The sequence below is a fragment of the Barbatula barbatula genome (assembly GCF_947034865.1).
Source record: "Barbatula barbatula genome assembly, chromosome: 11".
NCBI lineage: Eukaryota > Metazoa > Chordata > Actinopteri > Cypriniformes > Nemacheilidae > Barbatula > Barbatula barbatula.
Window position 1 is genome coordinate 10,203,394 of NC_136774.1, and position 20,415 is coordinate 10,223,808.

Below are 20,415 nucleotides of genomic sequence, written 5' to 3' on the forward strand. Positions count from 1 at the left end.
AACAAACATGAACGAAAGGGGAGGGCAGATGTAAAATTGAGAATGACACATTTTTAAATCTCAGGAAATCTGCCGATTTAATATAAACCTGGCAATAAGTTAACAGTTTTTATGTTTTGGCTTGTTTCTGTCCTTACCACAAGTTCCAGTTCATCAGCTGTTTTGTGGTTCTTTAAAGCATCTTCCAGATGTGAAGTTAGAACGCACTCCTTTTTCAGCTTTCGAGCAATGGACCTGCTTTTTTTTTGCCACTGACCTAAGACACACATACACGATCATATATGACCAATAGATAAGCTTTGAAAAGTCCTATCTGAAATTCCTCATATCTCCAGAAGATTAAATAAAGAAGTAAAATAATTTACTCATTACTTTACTTTCATGGAAAATTTGAAAAAGTATCTAGCGTCGCCATCTAGAGACCAAATCAGTGAATTGATGATAGTAATTTTTTTAAGCTAATGTTAAATGAAAACAATCCTTTACACAAGAGGCACAAAATTACCTAGAAAACCAAATTACACATCAGTTTTGTATCATTTTTAGGTGAACTGTCTGGTTTATGAGTATATACAAAATGTGTACTGTATATGGTATATCAAATATATATTTAAAGTAATATTTCTTTAATATGTACAAAATTAAGTCTTATTCCATCCATAACCTCTTTTTTGCCTGTCCTTCCAGTATCTTACCGTAGCTCTTCAAGAACAAGACACACTTCTCGGACGGCATCTGCATCCATATAATTGATCATCTTCTTTCTGTGGCGCACTATAAATGGAATGGTGTTTACATCCTGCAAAAGATGTTCAATATTTCTACACACCCACTGCTCCACAACGGCCTTTTCAGCGAGCACCTACATGGGATAAATAATATGGGATAATGAACCACTAAAATTAATAAACATGTCAAAATAAAAAGGAGGCACAGGTACAGAAAAAAATATGCAACATACATAATTTGAATAGAAGAGTTTTTTTTTGTGATGGATGTACAGTATCCTGCTTATTACACTGATACTTGATATACAATTGTGTTAAAAAAATAGCAGCGCAACATCACCAATCTGATGAAGCACGGTTACTAGCCGTAGTGGTTTTTCTGCATTGCAAATAATTGACTTGTAGATCAATTACAGAAGTTCTGTAACACAATTACAGAATTACAGAAGATGTTTGATCGAAGCTCAGATTTCCGATTTCAGCAAGAAACCCCCATAAGCACGACTGATAAAACAGCATTTGTTGAATCGGAGAAAAATGTATTTCGGGTCTAGTGATCGGTGTCAGTATGTAACGCAACTCCGGGTACAGAATTCAAGTCACATGGGCCTATTAATCTTAAACCAGATATTATGGATTAGTTTTAGTACATCAGAATAGTGGAAGAAATTACGTTGCCCAATGCCGAAGAGGAAATGCTGCTGAAATGATAAAAGCAAAACAAGTTAAACTGCCACAAGACTAAAGAAAACAGTGTGTGGAGATCCAAAATGCATGTGTCAAAGGTCAAATGGCATCATTTAGAACACACAGGAAGGTCCTGAAATGAAAATGTGCATCGTGTGACATTGAAGCAAAACAGCAAAACTGTCACATGATGCACCAACACGAGAAATGGAGAAAAGTCAGAGATCGTAATGACTTCATTTATAATTAGCCTATTAACCGTGCACCATGATAGGATGAAGTACTTTTCACACTTTTAAACGAATAAACTAATTAATCACAACAATATAGTGAAAATAAAAGCAATAAAACTTACTCGAAAGGTCTGCCGTAAAATTGGCCAAATATCCATACTAATATCCATCCACGCGGTTTCGGCTTCAAAACAAAAGAGCCAAATTTCAGCTTTCAGTTGAAAACAATAATTGTATTAATTTATTTTATTACGTTTCTTTTGATATTGAATATGTAATGCTTTTTTAAATCAAACAGACAGAGAAGTTATTTATATTTTAAAATACAGTTTATTCAAGAAATCTTATTTAGACAACGTTTTAGATCATTTTTATTTTAGTTTTAATAGGTTAATAAGTAATGTTAATGTCGTGAACAGAACAAAGAGGATCCGGCTGGCGGCTGCTAGGCCGCGTGTGTTACAAACGGGTACACAGTTTCATAGGTTGTTCTTTCTCTCTTTATGTTCATTATGATAAATGTAACTTAAGCACTTTTTGCACACGATTAGTATTTTCTGGGGATCTCGTGTAATTTAGAAATGACCTCCCACATCTGTCTTCCATGTGACGCACTCGCACGTGAGAAGTGAAGCCTAGATTTACTCAAATTTACGGACTTATTTCCCGGACATGACAAGGCTTTGCGTATAGTTTATGTAAATATAGTTGTGTGGTGTAGAATGAAATATTACCGTAACTTTTCGGCGTTTGAGAGCCGCTTGTCGCGTTCGGGGATCTTCTGTCCTGTTCACGTTACGGGAGTTCCCGTGAGAAATAACAAAACGGCAGTTTTGCGCTATTTGTGTGTGTTTTTGGTCATATTTGTTTCGTGTTATATAATCTGCATTGTTATCTTTTATGATTATTTCGCGCTGCTGATGTACAGTGACGATCCTCACCGGTTCATTGTCACAGGCCACAAGTGACGTACGACTCAAAGCATCAGATTCATCCGAGCAGTTGAACAGTGACGAATCACAACTCGCGTAAAGAAATTACCTCCGCGCATCACTCGCAGTAGCAATTACAAACTGAGATGGCGACAAAGAAGCCAAGCTTCCGTACTGCCGCTCTAAAAGGACAAATATTTAGACAAGAAGAGTTTTCCTAAAGAAACTTTAACGTGAACATTTAATTGACTATCATATTTACCACTATATAAAACAACATAACATAACACAACACAAACGAAACCAACACCAGCAGAGACTTGAACCTTTAAACATAGAACTATATACAAATTGACTTATTTGCCTCATTTGACCTTTTTTTTCTCCTCCAGATCAGCATTGACAATTTTTCTGGCCTGGTTGGCTTGACCCAGTCCTGACAGTCGGTAGGATTTAAAAATCTTATAACGGGACTTCCTTGAGCTCCAAAGTCTCTTGTGCAAGGTTGCCGGAATCTTCAGGGGTGTCAGGATCACCACCGCTCTCAGTTTTGTTGACGCCCAGCTTTGGTTTTGCCTTCTTGGAGGTGATCGTTTTCCTGACGGGCGGCTCTGAGGAAGAATGCTCTGGGCGGCGGCCCCCATGGTACTGCACCTTTTAATCTTCCTCCGAGCTGGTGCTGCACCGCTTGTCACCGCTCATTTCGATTTTGGGTTGCTGGGCCTTTATCGTGGCGCCCATCAGCGCATCCTCTAACAACTGGTGGTGGACGTTTCATGGCACACGAACTGTGCCACTTCCTGCCTGTTGTCTGCGTTTTGTGGCGGTTTTTATCTTTACAGCATGCTGGTTATTAAAGACAGGCGAGCGTTTAAAGCCGACGAGGCAGCGCGGGGGTTCTGGATACTTACATGAGTGTTGATGGACGTCCTTGAAAGATGGCGTTGCCGTGTAATTGTTCACCCCTATGGCCGCCGATTGAGGCGAACACGTCTCACAAAGAACCGACCCAGAGAAACAATTTTACAGCATATTTATAATGTTTCACTGGTGTCTTTTTTTTAGCCAGGGAAGCTGGTGTCTTTTCTTAGCCGGGGAAGCCTGGGCACATGTCCAATCCGCTCTCTCTTTGTTCTGCCTCAGCAAATCAGCTCACACTGCTTTTCCCAACCTTTTGTGGAGCATCACACGAAACCTAAATTCCGATGAGCTCTGCGTAACCTGATCTTTACACACACACACATGTTATTTTGGTACAGAAAGTTCACTCAAAATCAGTCCTTAACTGGACTCACACACACCGGTTATATTTTTAACATATTATGCACAGTTAATGATCAATAATGAAATCATAAAGCATATTAAATGTAAAAGCACGTTTAAACCATAATAAAAATCACAATAAAAATCCTACAGTCCCTCTCTTGACCACTGAAAGTGGTCATAAATCATCGTTATCATCCTCATCTAGGAAGTGGTCAGCAGACAATAGAGGCATGGTATATTTGGGAGGGGGTTAGGTCTGTCTTTTCTATTGCCGCTAATGTTAATCGGTTACATAGTGATCTGATACATGGAATACAACAGCATCCACATGAGACCAAAATACCTACAAATACAGCTATTGATACCACAATCGACATTATTACTGATTTCCATTTGCCTAGTGCCAACAAAACCTGCTGGTGGCCCTCTCTACTGTGTGCCTGTGAACAGTCGACTTTAGCGCCGTCCGGGAACGTGACTGTGATACCCTCTGGTGAGCATAAAATGTTTGCACCCAATTTAATTAACAGATCTCTGCCCAATAAGGGAACAGGTGCTTTTGTGGAGTACAGAAATGAGTGTGACAGGGACTGATTTGCCACTTTCGTGGTAAGAGGAACAGTAAGATACCAGTGTTCTAACCCTCCAGAGAATCCCATAACTCCAACAGTCTTATCACTTAGATCTTTGTCAGTAATTGTGCCCCTCGTTACTGTGGAGTATGTTGCTCCGGTATCTACCAAAGCTGTTAGTGGCCTGTTGTTGACCACTAAAATCATGTAAGGCTCAGCCAAACCTCGCATGATCTTCAACAATCCGCGCCTATCCCCTGGCCCCATGTTGGGTTCAAGGCCGCCTGAATCGAGTGGGGAGGTGGGTGTTGTTGCTCCGGGTGTTTTGGAGTTTGTGGTCCTCTGCCATGACCACTGGACCCACCTCTATGAGGATCCCATTCCCCCGCAGGTGGTCCCATATACTGGCTGTCCCCTGCCATGGGACAATCTCTCCTCCAATGATCAGTCCCCCCACACTGATAACATACACCCCTTTGGCGCACCCCTCCTCCATTCGGCCTTCCCCTAGCCCATCCGCTATTGCCCCGTGGCCTATACCCTCCCCATGGTTCCATCAATTGGAAATTAGGGACATGTCCTCCCTGAGCATAGCCAAAAGTTTCAGGTGTGACTATGGGAAAAGGTGGGGTCTTTACCCCGGGCTGCCCGTCAAAGCCGCTGCCCACAGGACGTTGTGGCATTTGTTTTGGTTTTTTACTGTCTGCCTTAGCCATTTCTAGTTGTAGTTTTAACAATTGTTGCTTTCCTGACCCTCAGTTAGGCTAAAAATTATTCCTACTACAACTCCTGAGATTATTAATAGGATCCCCAACTGCTTACAGTTTTCCCACAGCTTCATCTCGTTACCCTCTCTTGGACTTTAAAGAAACAATAAACACACTCTTGGAAATTTAAATGGTTGAACACACAGTATACTTAATGGAAATATGCGATTAAGGCAATAATGTATAGTTAAAATCACACAAACTTTACCTAATTGTAAGGAATAAATGGTTATACATTAATGAATATGGCAGTATGCAAATCACAATAGTAATAATGAATATGAAAAATAAAGAATTAGAAAGAAAATTAAGATATAGAGATTAAAAATAAATACGAAAATGTTGATAACCCTTGATTATAATGAGTGTATAGTGTGGCGAGCGGACCAATGGCCAATCAGCGTCGCCATGGAAACACCACACTCAAGCCGCCACACCTGCCGATCGTCTACACCTGCGCCTCATTACGAGGACAGCATATAAGCTGAGAAGGATAAGGAAAGGGTGAGCTCGTTCTCCCGTAGAGAAACCCTTAATGCTTACTGTGTGTTTGTGCTCTCCTCAGTTACAAGCGCCTGAGACGATCGGCAGCCACATCCACCACACTGCACTGCACCCCGGACTGTTTGCACTGTTTCACCGCCGCTGGGAGCCGGAGAGCTACTTCCCCACTGCTCACCTCACTCCGCACCCAGCGTATTGTTGTTAATAAATCACCCTCCGGGGTACAAATTGTACTTACCTGTGTCTGTGTTGCTTGATGCTCGCCACAATAGTTATCACTTATCTGTACTCCTGTGAACACCTGTCTCAATATACTCTTGACTTTTTGAAAATCTAATTTGTCCAAACCACAGCACTAGATTTTTAATGCCACTGTTGTTGATGCTTGTGTCCCACTTTCTGCTCCAGAGATACCCTGCTGAGAGTCAATTTTGGTGAAGTGTATGGTGGGGGCTGAGTGAGGGTTGGATACAATGGGCGGTACTGTTCAGGGGCGGTGCTGATGACTCAGGCTCACTGTTTCCGTCCTTCACTTCCTGTCTAACATCAGCTCTTTCTCTGACTTCTCCGACTGCACATGTTGGTTTAACCTTGCATGCGCTTTTTTTTCCATTTCCCTGATTTTTGGTGTTATCTTAATCAATACATTTTCTGATTCCTTCCATACATTTTCCATACATATCTGACTCCATTTACTTTCCCAAATCTTTCTTTCCTTTTTATGATTTTTCGGCTCCGACTGAGCCATTAACAATTCCACAATTTTATTCCACTGCATACTTACCGGGGAAAACCCATACTCCGCACACTTCCTCTCAAATTCAGACATTTTACACAATAATATACACATAAGTATACAATACAATATACATATAAGTATACAATACACAATTAATATACACAGTTTAATCGGCTTTTAGCGTATCTTTAGCGTTTTAAAAGCATTTATCCCTGTTTATTCACTTTTATCATGCTGCAAGACTTTTACACTTGCAGGTGTTTAAAAGGATTTCACAATTATCTCATTTTTATCATGCCGTGGACTTTATACCAACGGTATTTTAAAAATGCCTTTTGGCGTGCAATAAGCCTGGTTACTTATAGGCGTTTCAAAAGTATTTAACAACAATAGTTCTTCTTAACTATCGTGACACGGGCCTGGTTACCCCGTAATATAAAAATCGTGGGCCTGGTTACCCCGTAATATAAAAATCGTGGGCCTGGTTACCCCGTAATATAAAAATCGTGGGCCTGGTTACACCGTAATATAAAAATCGTGGGCCTGGTTACCCCGTAATATAAAAATCGTGGGCCTGGTTACCCCGTAATATAAAAATCGTGACGCGGGCCTCTCACCCCGTCTTCCAATATAAAATTTTTTTTTATTCTGATCAACAAATATCACCAATTTCTAATTTGTAATCAAAGGTACGGATATACTTCAAACTCAACACATAAATTTGGAATATTCAATCTGCAGAAGTTTGTTTAAACAGGTCTCTGCTTACCTTATTTTATTCTGTTGACATTGTGTTGAATTCAGAGTTGTTTCGTCCGGATTTTCGGTCAATCCCCGAGTTTTACAATTCTTTTTAAATGCCTTTTTCTCCAATCGCGTCTAGGGTCACCATCTGATGAACATTTCTTCAATGTTCTGCGCGTTCAGAATTGGAGAGAGGCCAGTCAAAGTAAAATCTTGAAGTTTATTGATCAGAAGTCTCAAACAAAACAGCTGTTTCGGTGGGTCCTCAGACGCAAACACGTCTCACAAAGAACCGACCCAGAGAAACAATTTTACAGCATATTTATAATGTTTCACTGGTGTCTTTTTTTTAGCAAGGGAAGCTGGTGTCTTTTCTTAGCCGGGGAAGCCTGGGCACATGTCCAATCCGCTCTCTCTTTGTTCTGCCTCAGCAAATCAGCTCACACTGCTTTTCCCAACCTTTTGTGGAGCATCACACGAAACCTAAATTCCGATGAGCTCTGCGTAACCTGATCTTTACTGTGTGTTCACACCGAGCGCGAATGAGGCATCAAAAACGCGCTATTCGCGAGTAGTTGGACGCTTGAACATTTTGTGTTTACTCGCTTCATTCGCGTCATTCGCGCTATTCGTGCTATTCGCGCCATTCGCGCGTGAAATTCGCATCATTCGCGCGTCAAATTCGCTTCATGGGAGCCAGGCGAATCCAGTCTTTGCGAAATGGCGGACATGGATTACGTTGAGAGGATAGCTGCACTGTATGTGCTGTGGAAGGCTGAAAAACGGCGTAAACAAGTTCGGCGCCGTGTCTGGGTCCACTGTGGGAATTTAGATCCGTATATGGATCGATATAAAAATGGATGATTGATGTTGTTTAAATCGGATGTATTTTCCTGCTTGAAGCAGAGAGTTCTACAGATGCTAGATGTTGCCAGAGATCGGAATGTGGTCAGTGAGAGGGGGGTTGCAGGATCTGCTTGTGTGTGTGTAACATGAACCACATCTTATTTTTGGGGAAGAAATGTGTACACTGAAGGATCTTATTGTGGTATTAAACGTGCCTTTACATTTAATATGCTTAGGATTTTATTATTGTTAACTAACTGAGCATAATAAGTTGAAAATATAACCAGTGTGTTAGTTGAGTTAACCAAGTATTTAGCGCTGAATATTGTGGGGTTTTTCCACAGGATATTGCTATGTGTGTGTGAAAAGATTAGATTACACGGGGAGCCCCATGGAATGGGTGAGGGTCTTGTGTGCAAATTTGTTACAGATGTCGGGTTTGAAAAACAAGGCAGTGAGCTGGTTGGCTGAGACAGGACAAAGGGGAGACGATCTGATTGGACCCAGGCTGAAGAAGAGATTCGGCGTGAAATATAAAACCATGTGTATGTTTTTTCTGGGGGTCGATCCTTTGTTAAGACTGTTCTGAGTCTGAGGATCCACCGAAACAGCTGTTTGTTTGAGACTTCTGATCAATAAATTTCAACGTTTTCTGAACTGGCCTCTCTCCATTTTTTGAATGCGCAGAACATTGTTTAAATGTTCATCACCACCCGATCCTTCGGAGGCGCACCCAGCTTGGTGAGTTTCACCAACTCCTCCAGGAGCTGCGACTGGATGACGGACGCTTTCAGCGGTACTTCCGACTGAGCAGGCCCCAGTTCGATGACCTGTTGTCCCGTGTCGGTGGGAGGATTTCCCTCCAGGACACTAACTACAGGCGCTGTATTCCACCTGCAGAGCGCCTATCAATCTGTCTCCGGTCAGTAAATAATTTAATATTCTGTGTGATTACAAGTAATTAACGACTGAACCTCCACATACACATGACGAGTTTGTTTCAAATTAATTTTAGTAGCGATGACTGACTGAATCTATTTTTTATTCCGTTGCCTGTATGTAATATTAGTTTTGCATTGAGTTCAGAGGCTGTCATGTTGATTAATTCACTTTCTTGTGTATTTTCGACAGTTTCAATATGAAAAATAACGGTTAAATTGATTAAATGTATTTATTGCAGTTTTAAATGCTAAGATGCTATGTGAAACTTTGAAACACAATATAGTGGTTTTCTACTTGCCACTATCAATAAATTTAACTGTAAACAATTTATATTTTCTAATATGGAATCACAATCTGCATTTATAACCATGTTCATTTTATTTTCTCTTTCAGATATCTTGCCACAGGAGACTCCTTCCGGACCATCGCCAGCAGCTTCCGTGTTGGTGTCTCCACAGTCTGCAAGATAGTCCCAGATGTGGCGACTGCAATCTGGGACTGCTTAGTAGAGGAGTTCATGGCTGTGCCCTCCACAGATGAATGGAGGTCCATTGCAGAGGGTTTTGAGGAGAGGTGGAACTTCCCGCTCTGCTGTGGAGCACTGGACGGCAAGCACGTCATGATAAAGTCACCTCCCAATACCGGATCCCAGTTTTTTAATTACAAGGGACATTTTTCTCTAGTTCTTCTAGCTGTTGTGGATGCAAGGTATTGCTTCCGGGTGATTGATGTTGGGGGATATGGCCGGACAAGCGATGGTGGGATTCTGTCTAACTCAGCCTTTGGCCAGGCACTCCGTGGTGGCACCCTCCATCTGCCACCTGACCGTCCTCTACCAGGAGCTGACCACAGAGGACCCCTGCCCCATGTCTTTGTGGCAGATGAGGCCTTTCCCCTCAGGAAAAACCTCATGAGGCCATTCCCTGGGCGCTCCCTTCCCCGAGAGAGACGGGTATTTAATTACCGTCTGTCCAGAGCCCGGATGGTGGTGGAGAATGCCTTTGGGATCCTGTCCTCACAGTGGAGGATATATCGCCGCCTCATAGAGGTTCAGCCTGATGTTGTGGAGAGGTGTGTGAAGGCGACGTGTGTCCTCCACAACTTTCTGAGGAGATCTGAAGAGGCACCTGCTGTGAGGGGGGGGGGTGCAAGGTACAGAGGAGTCGCTGCAGAGTCTTGGTCGGGTTGCAGCAAATAATTCTGCCAGAGAGGCCATCCGGGTTCGGGACAGTTTCATGGCTCACTTTTCTGCCGAGGGAGCAGTCCCGTGGCAGCCGACTGAATAGTTTTTGTTCATTACATACTGTGCTGTTTATGTCTTTTATGTTTAGCTCCTATAATTATTCCATTCTATTGTCTTTTCTTTTGATTTCCACACTTTGTATATTGTAAATGATAAATGGAGCCATCCTCCAAAATCAATCCGTCTCGTTGCTACATTCTCATTACACTATACAACAACACTGGTCCAATCACAAATAAAAAAAAAATTACTATACTATTGTGAGTGTATTTGCAATATGACATAATTAAAGTGAATGTACAATTCGAATGATTGTAGTCTTAATATATAAATAATATTTGAATGTTACAAATATAAATGATGATTTACTATGTTATACACAAAGTAACACACCAAAACCTTTGATCATTTTATAGAACATTTATTTAAAAAACATTTATAAAAATAAAAACTATATACAAAGAACATTTACAACTATTTACATGCAGGAATAAAAAGGATCTTGTTTGGAAGAGGGAAGAGTGAGGGTCAAAATGAAGTAGAGGAGAAAGGAGAGAAAGTCTGTTTCATTCCCTGCAGAGATTGCTGCCTCTTTTTAAAAAAACTACTCTGTGGGCTCCAATTGTTCCAAATTAAGCACAACTGTGCTGCTTTCATAAATTAATTTGTGAATTTTAAATTTCACAAATTCCTTTGTCTGAGGTGGCAATCTCTCCAGGGAAGGGACCAGACTCAAGAGGAAGAGCTCATCCTCTGAGCGTGGAGGCGGCGTTGGGGCAACAGGACGGGTCCGGAGTGCTTCAAGCAGCTGTCGCTCCACCTCTGATGGCTGCTCCCTAGGCCTTCTCCGAGCTCTTCTTGGTGGTGCTGTAACAAATGATAAAACATTTTGTACTATGAGAAGGCATAAATTCACAAACGTCACTGTAAATATAATATGCATGTAAACATTGTCATAATTGCCTGTACACACCTCTGGGTACAGCAGCAGATGTTGAAGCAGCAGCAGGTTCCGGCAGAGGGGACCCAGGCTCACTGCCATCAAAAGAACCAGTCGGATCTGTCATGACAATTTTAAATATTAATTGCACATTACACCTGTCACAGAGAAATGAATCTATATTTTCATCATAAAAACAACTACATGTTGCCCTGTTGTATTGCTTCACTTGTCAACACACCTACTGCTGCCTCGCCCTGGTCGTACCCTGCGGCCTGATTCTCCTCATCCCCCCTTTCCATATTCCCGCTTGTCTCCCGTGGGGAGACGAAGCGGTCTAGAAAAGACAGGACCGCAGAGTACTTCCATCTTTTTCCTGCATCTGCTGCTGACCCACTCCTCTTCTCTGTCTCCTTTCTCCTCTCCTTTAAATATGTGTCCCTCAAGCTCTTCCACTTCTTTCTGCACACTTCCTCTGAATAAACACATGAACTTTAGCGGGAACGTAGTTGTAAAATAATAAGCTCAATCTACCGCCTTTAGCTACCTTGTAGTTTCAATATGTATATATAACTCAAATTGAGTTAAGAATGTTTTTACAACTTACCAGATTCTCCGACCTCCTCACTCACTTTCTTCCAAGCAAGATCCTTTTTATTCCTGTTTTTATAGAAATAAGAACAAGTATCATACAACTCCGGTTGTCCACACACTGCGATGATTAATTTATCCTCCATTTTGTTTCTGCCTCTGCTCGCTACGTCGTCTACGTCACTACTAGAGCAGGCTCCTGATTGGTTAACGCGACGCGAATTTCATTACTAGAGCAGGCTCCTGATTGGTTAACGCGACGCGACTTTCCGCCAAAGTTCGGATTTTTCAACTCGCGCAATTCGCGTCATTCGCGCCGCCTCATTCGCGCCGCAAGCGCTAATAGAGCAGGCTCCTGATTGGTTAACGCGACGCGACTTTCCGCCAAAGTTCGGATTTTTCAACTCGCGCAATTCGGGTCATTCGCGCCGCCTCATTCGCGCCGCAAGCGCGTCTATCGCGTCTTTACATTGACTTAACATGTAAATCACTCGCGCTTGACGCCTCATTCGCGCTCGGTGTGAACACACAGTCACACACACACACATGTTATTTTGGTACAGAAAGTTCACTCAAAATCAGTCCTTAACTGGACTCACACACACCGGTTATATTTTTAACATATTATGCACAGTTAATGATCAATAATGAAATCATAAAGCATATTAAATGTAAAAGCACGTTTAAACCATAATAAAAATCACAATAAAAATCCTACAGTTTCCAGTCCTTCTCCACTTGATTTGTGTAAACAAACATGCACGTGAGCAAAACCAAACATTTACCTGCAAGATTAGAGTTGCACTTAAGTGTTTGCTTTATTTATTAAATATATGCTGTATTATCATGTCATCTTTTTTAAAATGAGATTATCTGAGGCCCCTAATGAGGTCCAGACTGATCCGATTCTTCATCTGATCCACATCTTTATCAGCACCTCCACACGTTCACGAGGCACAAGAGCAAGGCTGAGCTTTAAGATGAGCCCGCTTTGACCAACTCCGATGTCAACAAAGGCTCCAAATAAAGCAGCGTTGGTCACACCATCCCCTGATGCAGGTCAACTACAGAATTGATATCTCTCTTGAAGTCTGCCTCGCCACAATCTGCACAGAAATCAGGAATAGTGGCAAAGAGAGAATGTTTAAACAGATTTATTTCTTTAATGACACATTAGCTTGCGTTTACTTCTGTATACTCTATGTAAGGAACTCCGCCCATATCTGATTCAAGAACTCCCATGTAAGAGATCAGGAATGACCAGCTCTCTCAATCCTCTTTTCTTCTGATTTGAGATATTTTTTTAGAGAGGCGCTTTTCAAAACAAAAAAGACATTAGGCTGAAGGTATTTGCATCTGGTTTTCCTACAAGGAACATGTAGGGGAAAAAACACGGATCTTTTCTCGGCATTGTGAGCGTAACATTCAGCCGAGATAATATGATGAAAATAGTCAAACAAGGACACTCACGGAAGAGGGGGGAACACTCCGGACTGCTCTCTTTAGGGGTCTGCTCCCCCACGCTTGGTATCATCTCTGATTCAAGCTCTCGTTTTGGAGACCAGACCTGGTTTCAGCTTGTGATGTGACTGTACAACATGACGTATAATCCAGAGATGAGATCATTTCCAGGAGCCCCGAGGTCCCATGACTGAAGAAAGAGTGAAATAAATTCCAACTCCTGCATGTCACATGGAATAAACACTCAACAAAAACCACTTTAAAAGGATATACGAGCATGATTGACAAACAAAGATTTATGTTACCGCAACCACACAAATCCAGACAACTGCGACTTCACTGTTATTTGATCAAGCAAACGTGAGATTCATGAGCAGCTTTCTCTGTAAAACTGATGCCAAAGTGATATTTTGTAAAGTTCGGTTCTTGACTCTTTCAGGCTCTGTGTTCGTATACTGAAGGCCGGCCTTTTCTTTCAAGTTTTGGATTTTAGGCTCAGTGACATGAACGCATTGAGTCTCAATGTAAAAGAACTGTGTGAATTATTTCAGTAAAATCCCTGTAAAGAAAACACCAGAACCAGAAGGAACTGTTGTACAGAATGATATTGGTCATGCCGATATTCAAGTAGCTTTTGTCAACGTGTTGTATTAAAAGCAATGACGTATGGATGTCTGTTGTCTGAATGTAGCTTTAAACAACTGTTCCCAAAAGTAATAAAAGTCTCTGCTTAACCCAGGGGTGTCAAACTCATTTTAGGGTAAGGGCCGGATGGAGAGAAAAGTGACAATGTGCGGGCCGAATCACCTTTTTTAAACCATATTGCACCAAATTATAAATGAATTAGCAAAAAAACTAGAAAGACATAGTGTTCTGTAAAAGGTGCATTTAATAAATCCTCAGAACGGTTCAATAACACTCTTATTCCTCTTTGAAAAAACTATTTTGTTTAGGTAAAGGCAATCAAAACCCTTTCCTTTCAATATGAATATTTTTTGTCAGATACTTTTTAAACTAGTAATGACAAAAATGCAACAGACTCTATTTGTGTACAGACGGTCACATTAAATATGAACCATACAAGCTATACAATATAATTCACTTATAGGAAAAACTGCCTTAACATATTTAACAACTAGTACAGTAGTACGACTTCACTTTGGATATGAACATTAAATATATAGGCCTACTAGAAATTTCCTTTAACAACAAAAGATCTAGATCGCATCTGCATTATGATTTTAATTCCTGACATCGCTTTTCTTCAACCACATCAATCTCATAATGTCATTTAGCTGTCTGTTTGTGAGTCGAGAGCGCAGGTTGGACTTGTTAATGTTCATTACCGATTCTTGACGAATTCTTCCTCTGAAAACGGCTTTGATCCCGCTGCGATTTCGTTGGCAATCAAATAGCGTTACAGCTTCATCAGTCCCTGTTCTTTTTGTGAACATTGATTGCTTTTTTCCGAGGCTAAAGTTAAATTATTGACTTTTCGAAGCTGTCCAGTGTATTTATCATATTTCTCTGCGTATATCTCATAGTGCCGTTTAATATTGTACTCGTTTTGCACATCCACGGCTTGTGAGCAGATTAAACATACCGCCCTACCGTTGAACTCACAGAAGAAATACATCTCCTTCCGTCAGTTTTCTTTATTTGGACATTTTAAATCACTAGTCCTTGCCGCACAATTTAGCCGACTTTGTTTTCGAAATGTAGGCGGCGCTTAAGAATGCGCATGCTTGTTAGGGGTTCCGGCAGAAGCCCAATTAAATGATCAATGATAAAATAAAAAATGTAATAAAACAAAACATAATATGGCAGCGAAAACCTGATTGTATTAATAAACTTTAAATTAATTAAAATAATAATAAACTTTTATTTCATATTTGTATTATTTTTCAAATCTTCCCTCGGGCCGTATTGGACGCCTTATCGGGCCGGATACGGCCCGCGGGCCGTATGTTTGACACCCCTGGCTTAACCCAAACTAGTTTCTGTCGGTTGGTTTGACTGCGACCAAACTGCAGGACACATTCAACAAATCGTTTATTCAATCCAATAATAAAGTTCATCTGAATGTAAATAGTGAAATGATTAGACACCAGCCAAACTAGTGATGCGCGGATGGCGGTTAAATCCGCGGGCGCTGCGGATGATCCGCGGGTCGGGTGGGTCGGGTAATAAAAAATATATTCTGATTAATTGCGGGTGGGTCGCGGGTTGATGAGATCATTCGTTAAAAATACAATTATTTATAACAACATTTATTTAAAATACGAATGTGTTTCAATAGAAGTTTCGATCAGGCAAACGGCAATTTTCACTCATGTAAAATAAATACGCGGGTGTCGACAGTGGAGGGGGGGTCCTTTTCTTAATGCAGAAATGGAGGCGAAACAGATCCGGGAGAAACTTAAAAAGGGAGAATTAAAAACCAAACAAAAGGTAGGAAAGAAAAGTGCCGTGTGGGAGCGCTTTAGCGAAGTGGTCAACGAAGATGATTCAAGTGCTGGATATGTGAAATGCAACAGCTGTGATGCACTGTATGTGTATGAAAGCCACAAAACTGGTACCTCGAATATGGTCCATCATGTGTGTGCTAATTCGAAAGGCGAGTCGCGTCAGACAAACACTTTACATTCGTATATCCGTAGGGACAGCAAAAAATTACCGCCGGACGTTAAGTCTAGTCTCGTGGACGCATGCGTGGACCTGTGCTGTCTAGATATACGGCCTTTCGATGTTGTTTCTGGCCAGGGATTTCTCCAAGTGGCCCAAACACTTATTAATATTGGCGCCAAGTACGGTGCAGTTGACGCTGATGCTATCATTCCCCATCGCCAAACTGTTTGTGACAGGACAAAGCTAAAAGCTGCCGCTGGTAAAGAAAAACTTTCAGAGGCCATCCAAAAAGTTTTGGAATACAGTGGGATTGCTGTTACCACAGATATGTGGACAGACGAATTTAATAAGAGGGCATATACTGTTCTTACATGTCACTACATCGACGAGAAGTGGCATCTGGAAAGTCGCATTCTGGCAACAGTGGAATTTGACAGTCATCTAAAAAAAACCGCCGAAAATATCCATGATCAAATAACCACTGTCTTAATGAGTTATGGAATTACAGCAGACAAAATAGTTTTTGTCAGTGACCAGGGCCCGAACATTAAGGCTGCACTTCGGACCTACCACTGGGTTCCGTGCTCCGCACACACGCTGAACACTGTGTTAAGACACACGTTCAGTGAGAGGAATGCACCAGAAGGCATCAAAGACGTGCTGGAAATGATAGATACGTGCAAAAGCCTGGTGACGTTTCTGAAGAGAACCGGTGCTGTTGCAAGTTTAACGCACACTGTCATTCAAGAATGTGAAGTTCGATGGAACAGCAAAGTTGACATGATGGAATCTATACTAAAACAGTATAGTGACATCAGACAGCTCCTGGAAGACAAAGGCCAGCTGCATCGGATGGAGGGCATCTTTCAAGACCAGCTCACTCACTTGATCGAATTCCTCACTCTCTTCAAATTAGCCATTAATGAGCTTGAAGGAGAAAAATACCCAACAATTCACATGGTGTTACTTTGGTTTTTCAAACTCAAGAGACACTGTGAGCCCAAGTTTGGAGATCCATCATACATAGTCCTTCTCCGTGATCGCGCATCCAGCCTGCTTGATGAGAAGATGCTCCTAACTTCCACACACAAGATCGCCACTTTTCTCTGTCCCAGATTTAAATCATTAAAAATGTTGACTCCAGATGACAGACAGGAGGTGCAGAGACAAGTGCGGGAGCTTATAAGTGAGGAACCCAGTGTCAGCCAGAACGCAGAAGGCACCTTTCTCTCCTCACCAGCGGCAGAACAAGGTAGGCAAAATGTTATTATTTTTAAAAGAAAAAAATACTACTTTTTAAAATTAATACAATAAATTAATTATACAATGCATTAATAATTAAATTTTGTCCCGCATTACCTGAGCACGTAGACCACTGAAACTGTTGGTCGGTGTGCACTAACAAGTTTAATATCCCCCATTGCAGCGGAACATGGCAGCGGACGAGCGAAAAAACAGAAAGTGGACTTCGCAGAATGGGATGAAGAGCTACCCAGAATGATGGATGAAGTGGACCAATACTGTTTTTCAAACTTTCAGTTAGATGAGTCCTCAGAGGAAAATTTGCTTTTATTCTGGGACAAACAATATCGCCTATTACCACGACTGCGGCGCCTTGCTAGGAGAATATTGTGCATTCCTGCAACAAGCTCTGCAAGCGAACGCTCATTTAGTGCAGCAGGCCGGGTTTTAGAGGCGAGGCGCAATCGTCTGAATCCTGGCACAGTAGATGCTATTTTGTTTTTGCACAGTGGAAAAGAAAAGGCCAAGTAGCTACTCTGATATTGCATTTAAGCTGAATTGGCTCCGTTTTGTTAACGTATGTTCTGTTTTCTGGAAAGAAAAAAAAGTTCTTAATGTCACTTTGAATATCTCATTTTGGAATGTTTCAGTAGGCTATAATATTTCAAATCATTTGAGCTGTGTTTGGCCAAACTTTTTGTTATACTAATAAATGTTCATTTAAAAGCATTTTACGATTAGCGTTTCATTTTAATATCGGATATTGACAGACTAGTTCTAACGTCACTGAATCTGATAACATCATGCTTAAAGAAATTAATTAGATGAATTAAAGTGACGATCGGGTGCGGATATCTATATCATAGAAAATTATACGTGCGGGCGGATGGCGGGTGGATAATTGATTTGAAGCAGCGGATGCGGGTGACATTTTAGCTCATCCGCGCATCTCTAAGCCAAACACAAACCGGAAGTTCACTAGGGGTCAGTTTCGCGCGCGTCTGTAATAAACCAGTGATCGTGCACGCGCACACGTCATGTTACACATCGACATGAAAACAGTCATGAAGCAAAAGACCCTTCAGATGTCAAGAGTTGTGTCAGTGTGTTTCTGTCTTTCACAGAGTTATCAGTGTTGAGGTGAAATACATCTCGAACACGGGAGTGAACCCGAGGGGTGATCAGAGATGGGCGCACTCAACACCAGAAGGACTACAGTCCCCCTATATGAGTTTAAGGAGGCTGACGTAGATCCTCTGAACACCAGATTCAGTTGAGCATTCAGAGAGACAAACGACCAGCAACCCGAGAGAGCTTCACCCGAAACTCTCTGAAGATCACCGGCCAACGTCAGCAATCTGACGGGAAGAACCCACAGTCTCATCAACGGTGACTTCATATAAATAACATGAACTTCATGACAGAACGACTTATTATACACATTATAGCAAAAAAGGGAACTTGACACGTGATTCTATTTCTAAACGAAGAATAAAAACATCCACAAAACAGCACAAAAGCCCTGCAAAGACGTACGTGAATTAATTATGCAAAACAACAGCCAATGGCAAGACAGCAGACCTAGCAATACTTGTACAATTCATATAAAGTTATTGTTTTTAATAGATTAGTAAAATAACATTTTCTTTATAAAAACCAAGCTTTATAGTATAACATCAAGACTGGAGAAGTCTGGAGTCGTTACTGACATTGTAGGAGAGGAGATTCAACAGCGCGCGAGTTAAACAGGATGCTATTTCAATAGCAGTCGTCAGTTATATATGTATTATTTCTCACTGTAAACAGCGTAAACAGGAATCTTTTAGGTTTTCCGAAACGTGTCCGCGTCACTTGATTTGCACGTCTGTCCGATTACACTGACGTACGAAATGAAACCGAAGTCAATTCGTTAGAAACTCAGAAGTGTTTGTCAGACATCATTTACTCACCAGAGCAGCACATCGAGTCTTGAATATGATATAAAAGCCGAGCGCATAATCCACAGTAACAACCAAACGGTTTGAGTTTCTCCTCAGAAGCAACAGCCGCAGTAATTCAACTACAGGCTCCAGGCGGAAGCGCGCGCTAATGGGCTGCACTGTCAGAGCGCACCAATGATGTTTGCGCCACCTACCGGACTGGATGCTGCAGTTTCAGGAACAAACTTCTTTTTTTCCCTTTTTTGTTGCTTCTCACCACATCTATAAACCTGCAGATTATTTCTGTTCTGATAACAAGCTAAAACCCTGATAAGAACCGTTCCTTGGCTAAACAGGTCTCTACAACATTATGAAATTTACACTGCGATACCAAGCTGAACCGCTAGATATCAACCTGCCCACGACCACTACAAGACCCAGTCAACAAATATTGTTTATTTAATTTATACAACAAAATTAAATTTTTATGTCATATAATTATTACACAATAAAACAATTATATAAATTAACATAAGCATACATCAAATATTTGAATTATAAGGTGTATTATTAGACACAAACCAAAATAGTTTTTCCATTTTCAGAGGATTCTTTGTGATTCTTCATTTAAACCCTTTAAATGCCTGTTGTTGTAAATAAGGCGACTGGATCTACCAATACAGTTTAAACTGTTAATGACTTTATTGATATTCATATTTTTTTTATTAATTTTATACTATATTTTCATTTCTTTCTGTTAATAAATGCTTTTATATATCAACTACATAACTTTGGTCCTTTGACTTTACAGACAAGAAGCACTACCCTGTGACAAGTGTTTACAAGATCAGAGTTGCACTCAAGTGTTTTTCTTTATATTTATTATATATATGACGTATCCTCTTGTCATTGCTTATTAAAATTAGATAATCTGAGGACCCTGATGAGGTCCAGACTGATCCAATTCCTCATCCGATCTACATCTTTTATCAGCACCTCCACACGCTCACAAGGCCCAAGAGCAAGGCTGCGTCTCTTCCTGTCTTCTGGAAGTTTTTGGGGAGAGATGAAGCGCTTTGGGATGAGCGCGCTATGAACAACTCTGATGGCTCAAAATAACATAGCGTGGGTCACACGCTCATCCCCTCATATGTATATATTATATTCTCCTTTTAGAGTGAATGATGCAATCTTGCAATTGAATTCAAAGGGCACATATACTGTATGTATTATATGAAGGCTAGATATGTGTATCGGTGTCAGCCATTAGTCAACAATCATCCCCTACATCTTGTTTGGCATTTGTGTTCACATGAAAATGTACAGCTCGGTATTCCACGGTTAACTGGAAGTCTTGCAACTGAAGAAACCAGCGGGGGATTTGTGCATTTTCCCCTCTGTTTTGAGACCTCCATTTCAGTGAAGCATGAT

The 20,415-nt window shown here is 41.1% G+C and overlaps 1 protein-coding gene and 1 long non-coding RNA gene across 2 annotated transcripts; one reads left to right on the forward strand and one right to left on the reverse strand.

The window, feature by feature from the left end:
• Positions 1-7,892: 7,892 nt before the first annotated feature.
• LOC306900802 (uncharacterized protein) lies at positions 7,893-10,158 on the forward strand (the record flags this gene model as incomplete). Its single annotated transcript, XM_079468115.1, has 3 exons — positions 7,893-7,959; positions 8,706-8,940; positions 9,354-10,158. The coding sequence occupies 3 exons, from the start codon at positions 7,893-7,895 to the stop codon at positions 10,156-10,158; spliced, it is 1,107 nt and encodes a 368-aa protein (XP_079324241.1).
• Positions 10,159-12,401: 2,243 nt separating this feature from the next.
• On the reverse strand, positions 12,402-19,218 carry LOC306900973. Its single transcript, XR_013787349.1, has 3 exons — positions 19,015-19,218; positions 13,205-13,385; positions 12,402-12,840 (listed from the first exon to the last, which is right to left on the reverse strand). It is a non-coding gene; the product is annotated as an uncharacterized lncRNA (long non-coding RNA).
• Positions 19,219-20,415: the final 1,197 nt, after the last annotated feature.